At 40.4% G+C, this 19776-nt stretch overlaps 1 protein-coding gene across 1 annotated transcript in view; it reads right to left on the bottom strand.

Annotated features, from left to right (window-relative positions):
• Window positions 1-3368: 3368 nt before the first annotated feature.
• rnd3a (Rho family GTPase 3a) overlaps window positions 3369-19776 on the bottom strand; it is a 19485-nt gene continuing 3077 nt past the window's right edge. The window contains exons 3-5 of the mRNA XM_072465915.1: window positions 9082-9191; window positions 6517-6651; window positions 3369-5539 (exon numbers count right to left, since the gene is read on the bottom strand). Of these exons, the coding sequence (XP_072322016.1) occupies window positions 5291-5539; window positions 6517-6651; window positions 9082-9191 (494 nt within the window). The 3' untranslated portion in view covers window positions 3369-5290. The remainder of the gene's footprint in view (window positions 5540-6516; window positions 6652-9081; window positions 9192-19776) is intronic.

The following is a 19776-nucleotide window of genomic DNA, read 5'->3' as shown; positions in this document are numbered from 1 at the left end:
TAATTGATACTGACTGAGGTATGAACTGGCCACCACCTGGTGGTGAGTTGGATCCGCTGGCGGAGGATGAAGCCGGACAGACTTGGCAGACCCAAGCGCATTGTGAGGATCTGTTGGGAACGTCTTGCGGAGCCCTCTGTCAGAAGGGTCTTTAACTCACACCTTTGGGAGAGATTCTCCCAGATCCCGGGGGAGGTTGGGGACATTGAGTCCGAGTGGACCATATTCTCCACCTCCATTGTTGATGCGGCTGCTCGGAGCTGTAGTTGCAAGGTTTCAGGTGCCTGTCGCGGCGGCAACCCCCAAACCCGGTGGTGGACACCGGAAGTAAGGGATGTCGTGAGACTGAAGAAGGAGGCTTATCAGGCCTCTTTGGAGGAGGACTATCTGTCGGCCCCAAAGAAATTCTGGCAAACCGTCCGGCTCCTCAGGAGGGGGAAGCAGTGCTTCACCAACACCGTTGGTGAAGCAGCAGGTCTCCACCCGCACCGTACGGTGCGGGTGCTGACCTCGACTGGGGATGTCGTCGGACGGTGGAAGGAATACTTTGAGGACCTGCTTAATCCCACTATCACGTCTTCCGAAGAGGAAGCGGAGACCGGGGACTCAGAGGCTGAATCGTCCATCACCCAAGTTACTGAGGTTGTTCGCAAACTCCTCGGTGGCAGGGCTCCGGGGGTGAATGAGATCCGCCCTGAGTACCTAAAGTATCTGGATGTTGTAGGACTGTCTTGGCTGACACGTCTCTGCAACATCCCGTGGCGGTCGGGGACCGTGCCTCTGGACTGGCAGACCGGGGTGGTGGTCCCTCTGTTCAAGAAGGGGGACCGGAGGGTGTGTTCCAACAGAGGGATCACACTCCTCAGCCTCCCGGGTAAGGTCTATTCCAGGTTCCTGGAGAGGAGAATCCGACCGATAGTCGAACCTCGAATTCAGGAGGAACAGAGTGGTTTTCGTCCCGGTCGTGGAACACTGGACCAGCTCTATACCCTCCATCGGGTGCTCGAGGGTTCATGGGAGTTTGCCCAACCAGTCCACATGTGCTTTGTGGATCTGGAGAAGGCTTTCGACCGTGTCCCTCAGGGTGTCCTTTGTACGGGGTCCGGGGCCCTTTGCTCAGGGCTGTCCGGTCCCTGTATGACCGGAGCAGGAGCTGTGTTCGTATTGCCGGCAGTAAGTCAGACCTGTTCCCAGTGCATGTTGGACTCCGCCAGGGCTGCCCTTTGTCACCGGTTCTGTTCATAGTTTTTATTTACAGAGTTTCTAGGCGCAGTCAGGGGTCGGAGGGTGTCCGGATTGGGGACCCCGGGATCTCATCTCTGCTGTTTGCAGACTATGTTGGCCTGATGGCTCCATCAAACCCGGACCTGCAACATGCACTGGGGCGGTTTTTCAGCTGATTGTGAAGCGGCTGGGATGAGAATCAGCACCTCCAAATCCGAGGCCATGGTTTCTCAATCGGAAAAAGGTGGCTTGCCCTCTCCAGGTGGGTGGGGAGTCCTTGCCCCCAAGTTGACAGAAAGGTCAAGATTGCGGATACAAGCAGTCGAAATTAGTTTCCTCCGCCGTGTGGCTGGGCGCTCCCTTAGAGAAAGGGTGAGGAGCTTAGCCACACGGGGGGAGCTTGGAGTAGAACCGCTGCTCCTCCACGTCGAGAGGAGCCAGCTGAGGTGGCTCGGGCATCTGTTCCGGATGCCTCCTGGGCGCCTCCCTGGGGAGGTGGTTCGGGCATGTCCCACCGGGAAGAGGCCCCGGGGAAGACCCAGGACTCTCGGCTGGCCTGGGAATGCCTCGGGATCCCTCCGGAGGAGTTGGAGGAAGTGTCTGGGGAGCGGAAGTCTGGGAGTCCCTGTTTAGACTGCTGCCCCGTGACCCGGCCCCGGATAAGCGGAAGAAGATGGATGGATGGCTCAGTTCAAGCTGGGATGGAGCAAAGACAATGACGCCATGGTAAACATGTTTATACTAGTAAAATAGTATCAATGCAGTTTAATGCAAAACTCATTGGTTTCTGTATAGGATGGATATTGCGATACTTGCAATAGTATTACTTGGCATTGGATCAAAACAAAAATCACGAATAAAAGTTTTTTTGGCTTGATCAGGCTCAAGTTTGGATTTGGATTTTGGTTCCAGTTGAGCAACAGTGCGGTTGCTTTCGTCCTTATTTGGTGGATTGGTGCATGCTGGGCTTTATTACTACTACTACTTCTACTACCTTTACTACTTTACCACCACTACTACTGCAATTATAACACAAACTCAGCCAACATATCATGCAGTTTACATCTCTCTGTAAAGTACACAAAAGAGATGCATTGATAGAATAATGTTTTAACTTTTCTACCACCGTTGTCTCTTTACACAAGCTGTTTAAATTAACAACTGCCGGGCTAACTTTGTCAAGCCTGGGCTGGATCCCATTTCCAAGAGTCAACAACCTCAGGACATCTGTGTGTGTTTTGTGTATAGAGATTTAAAATGGCTGACAAATATTCCCAGTGTCACCTTTCATAAGTACAGTGCCGCTGGAAAACATGATGACTAACATAGGTTAGCGGTCTTTTTTAAAACCTAATATGGACGTGCCTTGGGGATTACTTCCTGCCAGTAAGATTTCCGAGTATTGTGTGAAACGTTCCCAAAGGGATTGACTGTCAGAAATGCTATAATTCATTGTTGAGTTTTGTGAGACATGTGTAGACTTGCTTGGCTTTAAGAGAGGAAAGTCACCAATTTAACTTCATCACTTTACAATCTAGTCATGTTAGAAGCAGTAATGTTAGCAACAGTGGCAGTCACTGTTGTTATAGTTGTATTAGTAGATGTACCAGTTGCGTGGAAGTAATACTTACAGAAACAAAACATGAATTAGATATTTCTGTTAATTTAGTAGTAGAAATGTAATAAAAGCTTTTCCATTTGTTTTTGGACATGCTGTACATTCTGTATACATTCATCTTGGTAAGGCAATTTGAGGTGTAAAATCATCTGAAAGTGAAAGTGTATGGTCTTTACGAACACGGAAGAGCATTTCCTGGATTTCCATCTAATGACATCACAAGGTGGAATCAAGCCTTTTGAGCATTTAAAAGGGAGACTAAATATTCAAGATTATTCACTCAAACATGCCTGAATGAAACAAAACAAAACCAACTATGGCTTTGACGAGGTAACACTATTGTTACGTGGCTAAAAATAATAATTATAAATTGTATATTTAGCATAATCAGACCTTTAAAGGAAAAATTTATATAATTTAAAGTAAAACACTGCGTCTTTAAAAAGATTACCGAGGTGATGCGTGTGAATAGTCAAAACCACAGACAAGCAAAATGTTTACCTAGTAAAAGATCACCAACAACACATTTTTATTTACATTTGCATTTATTCTAAAGGGACAAAACATAGGACTTAATAAATATGGAGACAACAAAGACATTTCAAAGTGACAGGAACATTTTGGAGAAGACAGAAGATAAAAAGATTGGGGCGTAATCTGCTAAAACATGACAGCAATGACATTTCAACAGTCGATACAGGGAGCTACAACGAAAAGTGCATTTATAATTTGATATTTAGATACATTACAATTTGGTAACTATTTGGTTTTGTTTTAAGGGTACTTGAGGGTTGCCATCTTAATACTGGTAAATGAAAGGTGGGTCTTTTCAGGTAGACTATAGAACTAGGTATAGTCTAGTAGTACAATTTAATGATTTAATTTGAATTTATTTACAATACAAAGAATACGCCAGGTTTTATCAAGTCTGAGTCAAGTTTTAAAGAAGCATGAATTAATGATTCTTATTTTAATTCAGTTTGGTTAGCAAGTTTAAAAGAAATCCACCGAAAAGGGCGAACCTAATCCTTCTTGTCAACCCGTTGCAACACGTATTTTCCAAACTATTGGCAACCCTTTTACAGTCAGCAAAACAATGATTCATAACTTAAGCGAGATCCTTCCTCTTAAAACAAATGTTGCTAAACTAAAGCTTTTCAAACCACCATGGGGCCCATTTAAAAAGGCGTAGTCAGCAAATGATTCTACTTTTATGTCCAACGTGGAAATAATAGCTATAATTTGGTTCACACGGGGATATCTGCCAATTGCTAGCAGCCAAGTTGAATTGTATTTTATTTTATTAACCCTAAATCAAACGATAAAGTGTTCAGGGCACATTACAGCCATCATTTCATTCCTTTGGAGGGTGATTTAGCATCGTTGGCGGCTAAGGTGAAAAACAGGGCAGAAGACATAAATCCTACGTTAGCTTCATGAACTCAAAAATGACAATGCAATGCTACAGTTACACCAAAGACTTCACATTATACCGACAAGATGCTGCGTTCATGGGGTCTTCAAAACATCTGGAAAAATAACAGTTTTGAGCACTTTTATTATGAAAAGTTGTGGAATTTCTGGCATTTAAATTAGATTGCCCTTCAGTGTATAAAAGTGAATGGTTGCAAAGTTGTCTCAAAGTGTTAACAGCTTAAAGTGGAGGGCATTGGATCTCCAGCCATGCTTAAGTTAATCATCTTACTTCTAACTTGAGCAGACAGATTGTGATTTTTTTAATTCAGAAATCCAACTATAATGAGTCACAAGTAGTCATGATTTAGAACCGGTCTAACATCAGATGTAATGCTTCTTTAGTCCGGATTTAGTCCATGGTCAGACCTGGTTTAATCTTCAAGGCCCTTTTACTCACATTGATTCACACTGGATAATCCTTCTGTGTATCCTAAGCCTGGATAAATAGAGTGAAGCGGGAAACTTGATGCAAAGACACTGACAGGCTGATGTACGTCCGGAGAGCCACATGACATGAACGCAGCAATACAAAGGGCAAACAAATACAAATTCTTCAACAAACGCCACTCAAACTAAGCGAGCGTGTCCATTTTCAAACCACAGTGACAAGTTGTAATACAAGTCTTTAATCCAGCTAGCTCCTTTTCCTATAGGAGCAATCTTTCCACTTAACGAAATCCCAACTTTGGCTTTTGTTCAAACCCTTTTTGTTAACAACATCCTCAATGACATCACCGCCAGGATTAGCTCTTTTCCTTGATGACAATATTCCAAACCGGAAATGTCGTACTTCCTGAATCTTATCCAACTCTGCCCAAAACGCTGGGATTTGAGAATTCCAGTAACAAGTAATTCATAATTAATAAGCTTACTACAACCCAGAAAAAAGGGCGCTCCGATATACAGGAAGAACGCATTCAAAAAAAGAGCTACTTCCTGCTTCCATCGTCCAATCATAAAAAGTCTAGCAAGTCACATGACCGAGCAGCTTTTGGCTTTATCCTTGCGCAGGTCCGTCGCCACGGCAGCCAAGTCGGGTCTACTGGGCATGTGCGAAATCCTCTTAGTAGCTCTGGACGCCTTGCTCCGTTTGTGGTTTTTGTTGTTTTTGTTGATGCAGGCCAACGTCGCCACGTGGAAAATGTCCCTGACGCTGTTTTCAGACTGTTGGGCGGAGCATTCGATGTAGGGGGCGGCGATCTGCTTGGCCATGTTGGAGCCCTGGAAGATAGAAAGAAGATAAGTTTCAATTAAATGTCACCATGACCATGACCATAAATAGTGAAAACTAAATTATTCACATTGTTTTGTAGATTACAATTCCTCGAGTTGAGACCAGCTTTGTGAAATCAAACTTTCTGAACGATAAAATATAAAGACTGTATATGGATTAAATAGAAATAGCTTGTTTTTGCTTCGAGCTTTGTAGAAGGAAGGTTGCCCAGTTGGAATTAGGTTAATAATGATCTACAACATCTACATTTTCATATATTGACATTGAGAAAAATGATCAATTTATGAAAAAAACAAATGTGTCTGCAAAACTAGAGTTGACATTTTGACTGTATTAAGCCTCAAGGACAGTATCAGATCAAATAAATGAATCTTGAATTGTTTGGCCAATGGAGCCCGCTTTTCTAGGAAGAGGCTGCCAGGTAAGAATCAGGTTAGCCCTGTTTTCTGCACAAACATCATTATGATTTAGTACATTACAGTTACGTTAGTTTGCCAGATTGGAATAAGGTTAGTACAATAGGATTTGGGATTGTTCAAGTCAATTAAACAGGACTTAATCCAAAACACAATTAAAATAAATATTTACAAATGATGCCTGACTGGGCTCAGACTGTGTGTTCCCAAAAATCAGATGAGACTAATTAAAACGGGAATAGCAACATGTTTTATTAGTTAAAACTTTGCAGATTTTAGAACCTTTTAGAATCTTATACTTAAGTTTTTCATTGAGAAGGAGTGACAAACATATGTATTTGTGGATTAAAATTGGGTCACCATAAAATGTCAAAATTGACATTCCTCTATGTTTAGAAAATTAAAATGATTGAGGATTGATATGGTATTGTAATGCGCAACTAATCATAAATAAATTAGTTTATGATTGAATTTGCAGAAGTTTATTATCCAATAAAATGTAAATCTAATACAATGTCTGCATTAGTAGTTTGGTGTATAGTATTTACCTGGTCGTAGGAGACTGGGGTTTGTCTGTGATTGGACAGCTCCACCAGAGTGCTCAGGTCTGTCCTCAGGTCCGACTTACAGCCCACCAGAAGCATCTTTGTGTTGGGACAAAACTCCTGGATTTCCCCCTTCCACTGTGGACACCAAAAAAACAATATGTTAGCTACTTTATTCATACTATGACTTCTTATTTTTTGACCAGTTAAGACAAATGTTGCATTGCATCAATTTATTATTGTTACCACAAATAGTAAATACTATACCTATTGATTCCACAATTTTGGTCATACCATAATTGTTTTATATTACGACAACTAAATCAGATGAAAATCAAGGAAATCTAAAACTTCGACTAACAACTGAAGCTACAATTTAAATACTGCAATTACAACTACAACTACTGCACCCAAAACGATTACTACTATCGTAGTTCTAGTAGAATGGCAATTCAACAATAACCACAATTTGTATTAGCAATGACACTATACAGTATGTCACTAATGTTGGTTTAAATAAATATTGCAATACTCTTACTTCAACTGTTACTGCTATTATTACAGATAATTTTATTACAATTTCTGCAAAAACTACTGGTGTGGCAAAACAATCACTACCACTACTTCTTACAGTAGTTATACTACTGCCTTTGCAATGACAGAAACTACTTTTACAACAATCGTAGAATGTTTTATTAGCATCAACACTATCCCACAGGTCTTGGCTCCTGTCATCTGAACTTCAAGCTACTTCCTGTTCTCCCTCGTGCTTTGAATGCTAAAGAAAAAAAAACACACACAAATAATCCAAGTGTTCCTTCCTCTTCTACAATACCTCCTCTGTTTCCTACGGCATTCCTCTTAAAGGCTTTAATCTCAGGGTAATGCGCCTGTAGGCCATGTCTCGTTCAAGGGAATCAAGTTCACCCATGACCAGAGAAAGTGAAAATGCTGTGTGACTAAATACAGTACTTGGATACACTTAAAGCGACAGAGGTCAGATGATCTGAGACACAGACCAACTTCAATCCTTTCGTCTTAAACTAATTATCTATAGGGATGCAGATCTGAGGATGCATAATTTGATCAATTTATTTACTAAGAATGTGGTTGCTCATTTTCTCATTTAGCATTGTATATTGCATATTATACAGACACGCTCTTTATTCAATAGAAACCGAGAACCATTTTAAAAGTGTTCTTATTCACTACAGATTACACAGAATTTGGAAAGCATTAACACAATTAAGGCATGATATTATAATTGTTGTAAAAAGTGACATTTTAGATATGTTAACAATACCATGTTGGGTTGTTTTTACTTTTTTGTCACTGAAAATATTCTTTACTATGTAATGCGACAATTAAAAAATATAACTTTAGACAGCATGAAAAAGACTGAATCTATTATGTGCAAGTATACTTAATTAAGAATGACTCCAATTACAATCTCAATAATCAATTAATACGTAATCTAAAATGTATAAAGTACTGGCAATTATTTGATCAGTTTGAATTTTGACATGAAAAAAACTTTAATTGCAAAATGTGTGCAAAAAAACTGCTTTCCCCAAGACCAAAATCACATGTTTCCCTTTATATCCAATCAGGTGATTTTTACATAACTGTCTGCTTTTTGCTCGCACACTCTTGTGACTTGTAAGTGCCAAAGCTAAGTCAATAAACCACCACCCAAACAGGAAGCGCACAGCGACAGATGCAGGTGTTGTACAGAGACTAACCCCGGTCAGATCAGATGACTGATGACATGCTTCCCACGTCCACCACCACAGTCACAGGACCAGCCCATGTGAGCCACCTCAGGCCTTTTACTAGAACCACTAGAACGACCAATGGTTTACTTTTTTGGGGGATAAAATGTCCATTAAAAAGTTATGATTTTTTAATGGACATTATTGTATTATTGTATTGTATATATTATTGTTTACCCTTATGTTAAAACTTTTCCAAAGCCTTGCATAGGATTATCTTATCAGTTAAGTTACTTTTCTCTGATATTACTACCACAATAACAGCTACAACTACTATACAAGATATGTGCTTGTGATTGACATTGATACAAGATGAGGGTTTGTGTTAACATTTGGCTTGGACAGAAAAGGGTGATCTCGTCCCACCCATCTCTATGACTAACTACAACTCCTACTATGGCTTCAATTATTAATACTTCCACCCCTACTACTGCTGCTTCTCTACTTATATAATACAGGTACTTGTACTTCTACTTGTTCTGCTACTATTACATTGTTGAGTCCACTACAAAAACTACGCAATTTACTACAATGCATGTGCTCTTCCTAGTACTGACCCCTTACTCCTAGTACAAGTATCACCACTACTACTACAAGTATCCATGTCCACTACAGTCATCAGACCTGCCCATGTAAGTGACTTAAGCCAGTGCAATAACCCAGATTTAAACCCGCAACTGCATGATCCCACTTAGATCGGACTGAGAACCTTTGAGCAATACATTTCTTTACAGAGGAATTTGAGGTTCAAAAGTCAGTTGTGAAGCTAGAGGAGTATATAATGTGTGCGACTCACCTTTTTGAGTACACTATCGAGAGTTTCAGGCCGGCTGATGTCAAAGCAGATTAGCACGGCGTCTGAGTCTGGGTAAGAGAGAGGTCGGACGTTGTCGTAGTATGGAGAACCTGGAAAAGACAAAACAAAGAATATATTATTATTGATTGATGATGTAAAGTATTTTTTTACATGACTATTAACACAAACTAACCCTAAAGTTGTTTAGTTATTGCAATTACTGAGCCAGCCCCAAGCCTTAATAAATGCAGAATTAGGCATTTGAAAATACTACTCCCTACTGCAACTGATACTAGCAATACTATTACTACAGCTACCACTACTACGACAATGAAACGTGAGCATAAAATTGTATACTGCTATTTTAGTGATATTACTAAAGCAAATGCTATAACTACAACTGTTAAGAATACTACTTTATACAATTCCTTGCATGCTATAAACTTCAAAAAGAGAAAAAGAGGGAGATATTTACACATTTGTGAACACTATCCACATTGACCTATGACCTACATTTTTAGATCCACTGCATTAGACACTAACTCTAACCCCGCTTTACCCAGAGCAAAGTACATCAATGTAAACCCAATATGGATTCCCCCTCATCCCAAAGACAGGTGGACTATTGAGGGGTGGATTTTCCAGATTCATTTAGGTCTATTTTGGGCCCATCTGACCCAGGATCTGTGAGAGGAGAGAGAGAGAGGGCAGGACAGGCTCTGACAGGAGGCCACTTTCAACAGGGCAACACAGAGTAGGAGAATACTACTAAAAATGTTAAAATTCATACTACAAAATCCATCTTGGCTTTTAAAACTACCATTACTAACACTACTATAACCTTTATAACTATGGGTCTGATACTACAAATACTCTACTACATAAATACTGTTACCAAATGCTTTACCATCACAAAAGCATCCTCCCTTACTTACTTCTAGTACTCAACTGCTACTGCTGCCGCTACTCCTGCAACTATTATTGCATAACTATTATTTATTGCATATTTCCTTACTCTTAATATTGTAACTACAACTCCTACTCTATTTCCTAATACCACTCCTACTCCTAACTGTGCTGTACTATTGCTATAACACAAATCAGTTGGGTTCACATGAAACATTAGCAAAGAAAACAGTTGCAAACTATTTTTCTGTTGCTTGGTTGACAAGAAAACACAAATATTTAATTTCATATTCCTACTCTTTAAGGTTGAGGCATAATGTTGAACAGCCACCACATTACCGATATAAGTACACTAAACTTAAGCCCGAAAGAACACAAACGCCTTTAGATACTATGTACTCAAAACCACGCAGGCTGCAAATCTTCAAACATCACTTTCTTTACACTCCAGCGGCCGCTTTTCAATCCGTAACCAATGGCAACTGGAGGGAGAAATAACAAATAATGCAACGTCGGGTGAAAATATGTGCTGACTGGAACATGATCACTTGTTGAAAGGCTCCGTGGGAGAGAGGGGGAGAGAGGGGGGGAAAAAGGGGAACGAGGGACGAGAAAGAGAAGTGGGAGAGGGGGGTGGGAGAGGGGCAGGTAAAGAGAGGAGGCGAGGGAGAGAGAGTGATGGAGAGAAATAAAGAAAGGAAGGAGAGGTCGGAGAGGGGTAGAGAGAGAGAAAAGGGGAGGTGTGGGAGCAGAGACACAAAGCGAAGAGAGAGGGAGGAGAGGGAAGTCAAGCGAGGAAATGACAGCATAAATGGGAAACACGTGTGAAGGGGGAGAAATGGAGACGCCACAGTACTACAATACTACTATTACAACAAATATTACTCCAAGCTCTTATATTTTAACATACTCAGAGTTTTAAACAACATTTTGGACAAGTAAAGATAACCAAGCACTGATTTATGGACGCTCTGTTAGCGCACTGAGGATTGAAGTAAAAATGAGGCTTTAAAAAGTAGCTGTTACAAAGCTGAGCTGCATTGTAGTTAAGGACATTTTGACTACTGAAATGATCAAAAATAAAACTAGCAGAACGGGCAAAGCAACATTTGGATTGCCAACTAATGACTTCACAAAGTAGAAGGAGACAAACTAAATATGCAGGATTACTCAAATATAGTTTCAGCTAAGCGGCACTATATGACTTTTTTGTGAACTGCTTGTCTCCATAAGGATTATTTTCATTTCTTTCCTTGGAATGTTCAGACGTATGGCATTAAATGTATCCAGCTTTTATTTCTTTGCGGGTGTTTTATTGCTCTCCACAGATCTGACCTGTATTTTCTTTGGAGATTGATAGTTTAATGCCATACTGTGGAATTTTCCAGGCACCTCCATGGAAACAAGCAGATAGCGGTAACTTCCACCAGAAAAGTTACATAGTGCAACTGCAACTTTCGGTTCAACTGTGCATAAAATGGCCCTTTAAAGTGAAGCGCGGTGTCAAAGTCAAGGCGAGTGAGTCAGGCTCATATGACACACGCGGGTTTGACCACACACGAAATGAGAGAGAGAAAGAAAGATGGAGAATGAGAAAGAGGGGGAGGAATTTGGGGAATGCTGTTTTTGGTTGAGTTAACTGTTCCCCTGGGAGGTCTGGCTTTAAACACTCCAGGACCAGTCACATGGACAAACAATCGGAGTGATATTTACACAACGCACACTTCCCCCAGACGCCACCTTTAAAATAATAACAACAAGAATCAAGAGAAGAGCTAACAGACGCTAATCCTGCTGATTCTGTACTGGTTCGGTCCTGGTTTGGTCCTGGTTCGGTCTTGATCCTTCGGTTCTGGTTCCATCCTGGTTTGGTTCTGGTTTAGAGGAATAGTTCCATCCTGGTTCGGTCCTGCTTTGGTCCTGGTTCAGTCCTGGTTCAGTCCTGGTTCAGTCCTGTTTTAGGGGAACAGTTTCATCCTGGTTTGGTCCTGGTTTGGTCCTGGTTTGGTCATGGTTCAGTCCCGGTTCGGTCCCGGTTCGGTCCCGGTTCGGTCCCGGTTCGGTCCGGGTTCGGTCCGGGTTTGGTCCCGGTTCGGTCTTGGTTCCATCCGGGTTCAGGGGAATAGTTCAATCCTGGTTGAGTCCTAGTTCAGTCCCAGTTTGGTCCTGGTTTAAGAGAGTAGTTCAGACCTGATTCAGTCCTGGTTCAGTCCTGGTCCCAAGTTTAGAAAGAGGGTATTTAGAAAGAGGGTAAGGAAGGAAAGAGTGAGAGAAGGATTAGTTGAGTGGTTCAGTCCCGATTTAGTCCTGGTTCAGTCCTGACTTTGTCCTGACGAGGTCCTGGCTGGGTCCTGTCTCAGTCCTAGTTCAGTCCTAGTTCATCTCCTGTTTTCTCACGGGCAGAAGGGCTAAGAGACGCTAACACGGCTAGCCCTGGACATGGCTAATTAGCATTGCACAGAGGATAACAGTGAAGTGTGCTAGCAGTTACACATAGTTGCACATGGGCCATGTTTCACAATAAAGATCTTTCTAGTTCTATTGAGCCCAATCCAAACATTTAATGGTTATCAGATGGGAACGCAAAAGAGCGATTGGCAAAGATGCTTTTGTGCAGCACTTTTGCAAATGCAAGATGCTGACTGATAAAAAACAAGGTATGGTAATTCAAGTATACCACCGCTTTACATTGCAATACAAGTCATTCATCCCATTCATTCACCTATGAGTGTCTTGCTCAAGGACACAAGAGAAAATAGACATAATTGGATTCCTGACAATAAAACTAACCAAACAAATAATGTCTCAAACCTGCAGCTATTAGGGTTAATATTAAGTGAACTGACTTTGACCAAAATTCCCAACACTCAAATACGGTTTCCTAATTCAAACCACTAGGAACATAGGGATCACCTACACGTATTTTTCCCCTTGTCTTGCAATCAATCCTTGTCCCATCATCATCATCTGAAGACTTGTTTTCTCTGTTGAACCAATCATCTGGAAAATATAGCCTTTGTGGCTAAAAGGTGAAAGAGTGACATTTGCAAGGGATTGATTTCTTTTTTGTCAGACTAATCAGAAGCGACAAAACAAAGACTGTGGATACAACCTTGCCTTGACAGACCTGCTTTGTGGCACGTATAGGAAATCTATAGTAAAAATGCATAGGTTTCTTTACTTTTGCACTTTATTAAAGCGCAGATGTGTTTATGAATGCAGAAAATGTTGTCTGATGATATGAATGACTAAACCAGGTCAAAGCAAAGACTAAATTAGGACTAAACAAGGTCCTATCCATATTAGGAACATTAATTTTAAAAGTTGCTAAATGTGCAAAATAAGGGCAAAGTGTATACTGCAGTTTTAGAAGCCTCAAAATTAGCTAAATTAGCAAATCAGGTATCAACATCTATTTTAAAACATGTGTGTCATAGAGGAAAGTGTAAAGTCCGGGTTGAGTCCTGGTCCAGATTTAGAGATCTGGAGGACAATGGCTGATAACACCTCTCCCTCTCCCACCCTTTGACAGGAAGATGACCTCGACGGGAGGCTGACTCACTGACTCACTATGAAGTTGATAAAGCAAAAGCTACACTTATCTTGAAAGCAACTCGCATTATGAGGATTGAGATTTGTCATAATATCAAAAACAACTGCCAAAGTCATGATTTAATCGTTTTAGCCCTTCTATAACCACAATCTATGGTCTAGCCCTGATTCAGTCTCAAAACAATTCTAGTTAAGTCCTGAACAAGTATGGAATTGTTTCGGTTGGTTTCGTCATGGTGTTGTTCCACTTTAGTTCTGGCTTAGTCGTGGTTCCAATTGCAGCTCATTAAATCCAATTTTAATATTTAGTACTTGTATAGTCCTGGTTTAGCCTGGTCTAAACTGCAGTTTGGCAGTCCCATTTAGTCCTGGTTTTGTTCTGGTTCTGTTGTGGTCTAGTCCAAGTTAGTCTTGACTCAATACATGTTCAGTTTTAGTTAAATACTGTATATATTCTATTTCCCAGTGTTTTCTCTTTATTCAATTTCTGCTACGTCAAACGGGAATAGTCAAATTTGGTCAAATGTTTCCCACAAAATTGAAGCCAGTATCACATTTAGCTTAGTCTTTCATTACGCGGCTGCTCTAACCTTTTCATTTGCCACATCTGGCTCAAAACGCACGACCTAACTCAACAAATATGCAACAGCCGGCCTTGAAAACTCATTCAAATCATTTTTCCCATTCCCAAAAGTCCCCCCCACCACCACGTATGTTTCAAATCAAGGTAAAAGATTCTCAATAGTGGGAATTCTACAGCCAGTGCAGGTATAGAGTATGTTACAGACTGCGAGCTAATGCCCGTCCACTGCATAGTTCACATTGTTGAGTTTAAGACCAAAGAACATGTGTCTTTAATTTTACTGGCATTGGACGCCAAGTGACACCTGTGACGGAAAAGCCTGTGATGTATAATGTAGTAAAGGAATGTACAGTAATATGGCCCTGTGCAAATCTAGAGAATGCAAGAGACTGAAGCACAACATTTTAGTGTAAAATCTGTGCTATAACCAGACTAAAGCTGCTGCTGTTTTAGTTTTAGAATTTCTTATAGTCAGACCTGTATTTTAGTGTCTCTAAAACTATAAAAACGTGAAGACCTAATGAACCTAATCGGACCAGAATAAACCCAGGCAAAAGAGGGCAAAATCAATGTTAATTCTGATTAATTGGGATTAAAGCACCAAACAATTCTAGACTAGAACTGAACAAGGACTAGACCAGAATTTAACCAGGAGACTGAATTTAACCAAGACTTAATCAGGACTAAAAAGGCTTAAAACTAACCAGGACTATTTCAGACTGGCACTAGACCTGCCTCAAACCAGGACAAAATCAGGACAAAAGAGATTAAAACCAGGAATATTTTAGACAGATCTAAATTCTAAAATCTAAATTTAACCAGGACTAAAAAACCTTAACTAGGACAAAATCAAGACTAAACCAGGAATAGATTAGTCAAAATTATTTGGAGTTAGATCAGTACAAGACCAAGACAATACAGGACTAAACCAGGTTAAGTGCATATACTCTTCTGCATGCGTTCTCCCATTGACGCACTTATAGCAGCTTCTTATATTTCCTTCTCTGGATCGCTGCCAAACCCATTTCACTAATAGCAGTTTTAGATGTGGATCATAAACACTAATTTAATAATCATATAGGTCAAGGACAGTGCAGTGCTTTTGTTTGACAGATATATAGTATTTTAATCATGTCTTAAAATTACAACGTTACTACTATTACTTGTGCCATTATATACAACTTGACTCATTCATTTAGCTGATAATGACATTGCTGCTATCATAGATTTAGAGACTTCTCTGTATTGTATTTGTAAGTGTAACGCTATAGTAACAATAAAAAAAAAAAACTAATTCAATAGTATACATATGTTGAATAATCATAACATAGCATTAAAACTAAAATAAAATCGTTGTTTAAGTTGCTTTGGTTATAGTTACAGAGATTTTGTTTTTAAGTAATTGCATGGGAAGGAAAAAATTGTGTGCAAGTTTGTACACTACTTAAAACTAAATAAAAAAAACAAATGAACATGTTATAAGTTTAGTTTGTTTTGGTGATAGTTATATAGCTATATTTGCCAAAAAAGTTGCTTCAGGTCTGCTCAGGACAAAGAGCTTTAGACCAGTTTAGTTCTAGTCTAATCAAGTCATAACACAAATATTGAGGTTGCATAAGATTCTTTTGTTGAATTTGGGACCGTTTTTTTTCCTCTTTTAATATCATATTTTATAATTCATTTAAATTAAGAATTAGACATATCACATTTTATTCTAACATATTAGAATTTTTATATTGAGTCAAGTAATAATGAGTGTATTCATGTCAACATTTTATTAACAATCTTCACTGACAAGATTTTGTTTTTCAAGTTTGTCCAATGTAAACGCACACCCTTATACATAATCCATTCATATTCATAATGCTATTTGGCCACACCTTCAGTCAACAAATTCCCAAAAACCCTCAGCCCTGTAGCGCTTGCGTAACGTTCTCCTCTTGTCCTTCCATGACACCAATACCAGGATGTTCATCAGTCTTCCTGCATACCTCTGTCCTCCAATACAAACATTATAGCCTCGGTTTCTTCTGATATCAGCAAATTCTTCACACAAGTAGAAAAAATAAGTCCTGCTTAAACTTTTGATACACCCCGTGTTTATACCTGGTTTGGATTTGCTACTTGCAAATAAATCCCCACTGAAAAAGGAACTGGTTTAGACCTGATCAGAACAGAACCAGACCAATATACTGTTTTAGTCTCGATTTAGATCCTGTTCAGACTTGGAATAGTCCTATATTTAGTCCTTGAACAGCTTTACTCTTATCTATCGATTGGTAGACCTGTTTTAGCCCTTGTTTAGCCCCACATCGTACACCCCGAGCCTTTTTCCCCTTCAGAGAGCTAAGTGTCCATGCTGGTTGGGTACAATAGGGCTCTTTGTGTTGAAGGAAGTGAAAAACCTGGAGTCTGTGGAATGCCAGACATGCAACTCCCAAAGAGCTGTGCCCAGAAATGTGATCCCACAGAAACAAAGAGGGGGAGAGGAGAGAGGGGCTAGCTCAGGGCCAGCGACGGAGGTTCTGAAGAGGTGGGAGGGGGGACGTTTGGATGGACACAAGGACTCTCAGGGGAGGCATTAGTGTCGAATGGTAGACAACGATGTAGTCCTTGTTTGGCGACATTTTGAACTTGTTGAGATCAAATTTTGTCCTGCATGTCCTCGCTGGTCCTAAATTAGTCCTAGTATGCTGGTTCCATTTTAGTTTGTCTGAGGTATGTTTAGGCTTGCCTTAGTCCTGGTTTAGTCCTGCTTTAGTCCTGCTTTAGTCCTGGTTTAGTCCTGCTTTAGTCCTGCTTTAGTCCTGCTTTAGTCCTGCTTTAGACCAGGTTTAGTCCTGGTTTAGACCTGGTTTAGTCCTGCTTTAGACCAGGTTTAGTCCTGGTTTAGTCCTGATTTACACCTGGTTTAGACCTGGTTTAGACCTGGTTTTGTCCTGGTCTAGTCCTGCTTTAGTCCTGCTTTAGTCCTGCTTTAGGCCTGCTTTAGACTTGGCTGGGATAACCCCGGTTTGATCCTACAAAAATTGGTTTATTTCTGCTCAAAGTCCTTACGGAGAAAAGTGCATATTTAACACGACACATCACTATTGTTCCTCACTTGATCTCATTATCTTTCTGTCAAACTAGGTCACAACAATTCAACATCTAGCTTTTTACAAATCAACAACAATACATTTCCTCCGTAAGAGATTTCAAATTGGCTCCACGGGGGACGGATGATTGAGAGCTGCAAATATGAGAAGAGTCTGAGTTGTTCTCTTGATAAGATTATGTCCCAGCTTTTATGTGTTGTGTTGCTTCACGACAAAATAAACTACCACTGGTGCCAGAAGTAAAATGTACACTAATTTGCAGAAATGAGCAGTTAACAAAATCCAATTTATTTCTAATGAGTATTTTTTCCCTCTATTGAACGGTATACTGTTTGTGCGGTTAAACTGTAGGTCTGTAGGTCCAGGCACAGCTCGGCAACGATAGTCTTCAGTTGTGTAAGCTTACAATAGGTTTAAGCCTGGTCAGCAATTGCTCAATGGGAAAAACCCTTCTTGGTCTACATAGGAATTTGGTCATACATTTTGACAACTGTGGTGACATTGCAAAGATGGTGGTCAAGTCTTCTACCCATTTCTGGTTTAAACGATTTATTTATTTATTACTCTGTGGTGGCATCAGCCCTCCTGTACGGTGTGGCCTGCTGGAGCAGCAGCATCACAGAGAGGGAGAGGAAGAGGCTGGACAGAGTCATCAAGAAGTCCAGCTCCGTCCTGGGCTGTGCTCTGGACTCGGTGCAGGAGGTGGGGGACAGGAGGGTCCTGGCTAGATTCACATCTATGCTGGACCATGAGTGTCACCCCCTGCAGGACACTCTCTCCGCTCTGGAGAGCAGCTTCAGTGAGAGACTGATCCACCCTCGCTGTGTGAAGGAAAGGTTCCGTAGGTCTTTCCTTCCTGCTGCTGTCAGACTTTATAACAAAAACTGTTAGTACTGAACACTCGCAATACTGACCTAACCTAATACTGATGTGCAATTCTGTCATATGTGCAATTGCTGCTGGAATTCATGTGCAATTACTGTGCAATTACTGTGAAATTCATGTGCAATCTATGTGCTGTCGTGACACATATTCATGTGCAATTACTGTCGTGATCACATGCAATGGTATTTATGTATTTATGTATTTATTTATTAGTCTATGGGAGTTTTTTATTTATTTATAGGAGATTTTCTACTGAAAGTGTTTTTCAGACTTCCTATAAGTGATCTGTTCTTCTGTATCTACCTCTGTATCTACCTGCGTTGCACCAATGAAATTTCCCCATGTGGGACAATAAAGGAATATCTTATCTTATCTTATCTTATTTTTACAAGCCACTTCCGGGTCCTCAACCTCCAGCTGAGTTCTCTACTTTCAGTGCATGAAAGGAAACTAGGCCTAGGATTTATTTGAAGCAGAAAAAGTTGAATCCTTTGTGTACCGCATAAGCTGTTTACTCGACATGTGTGAGAACAACTTTCAAACCGCAAAAAGCTTAAGTTAGAACCAAGAGCTGCTTGTGGGCACTTTTAAAAGATAACAAAATAATTCAGAATAAGGACATATATATCATGCTTGGATCATTCTCTCAGTTAAAATGATAGCAGCGATGGGGGTCAACAGCTCATGCAAATCTGTTATCCTGCCCAGTATGTCAATGAGTCATGGGGAGACAGTTCATTTAAAAAAAAAAGTGCTTTCTTTGAGAGAGGGGTTCAAAGCTGGAGCCTGGGGGGTAAAACCTACACCATGTGGGGAGGTCCCAACTTGTAATGACCTCATGTGAGCGGGTAATGAGTTACAAGTAGTTGCACTTACTTGGGTACACTCTTTGAAATTTGAAGAGTAGTGTTCTAGACTTTTAAGAAAATATTTGGTCATTTTGACTGATAAACATTACAAAAAGCATAAATGTTGTCGGTCTATTTTGTGTGTATCATTACTTTACCTGAATACACCACAATTACCGATTCTGTATGTCTTTAGATGGGAATGGCAACTGTAAAGGATTTGCTAATTGTTTTCAGGTTTCTTCAGCCTGATCACATTAGTATTCAAACATATATCCAAAGAGTCAATCCAAGACCTTTATTTTCTACAAATATGTTTTACCATGACTCATTTTGGGGATGATTACTTCTACTTTCATAATATAGTTTGACAGTGACAGCACTCTTAATATGTGGTCTACTTACCCTTCCTATTCTCTGCTTATCTTTTCAGTCTATAAGGTTTAGGTTTAGTAAAGTTATGTCCTGGGGAGAGGGCAGTATCTTTGTTTATATGGTCCACCCCCCTCTCCTTACTTTTAGATAAAGAAATCAATGAGGTTCACCCTTAGGTACACAACTAGCTACCGATCCATCATCACTATAGTGCTAGTAGCTTGGAGGGTTTTCATTCAACCTAATAGGAACACTAGCTCAAAACCCTTTGTATTTCTTCTTTTATTGGTTTATGAAGCAAAAAGACCAAGAAGGAATGGCTCTTGGCAGGCAGCCAGGAGGACAGGTAATAAAGTAACACTTGGGTACTTGTTTAGATTTGTGACATTGTGGAGGTGAGAGCAGTGGAGATTGGAAAAGGGAGTTGAGCTGGAATAAAGACGTGAAA

This window comes from Eucyclogobius newberryi, unplaced genomic scaffold (genome assembly GCF_026437365.1).
Source record: "Eucyclogobius newberryi isolate DKJ021-1_F unplaced genomic scaffold, fEucNew1.0.hap1 SCAF_1, whole genome shotgun sequence".
Lineage (NCBI taxonomy): Eukaryota > Metazoa > Chordata > Actinopteri > Gobiiformes > Gobiidae > Eucyclogobius > Eucyclogobius newberryi.
The sequence above is the reverse complement of the archived record's forward strand: the minus strand, read 5'-3'. Positions and strand labels throughout refer to the sequence as shown.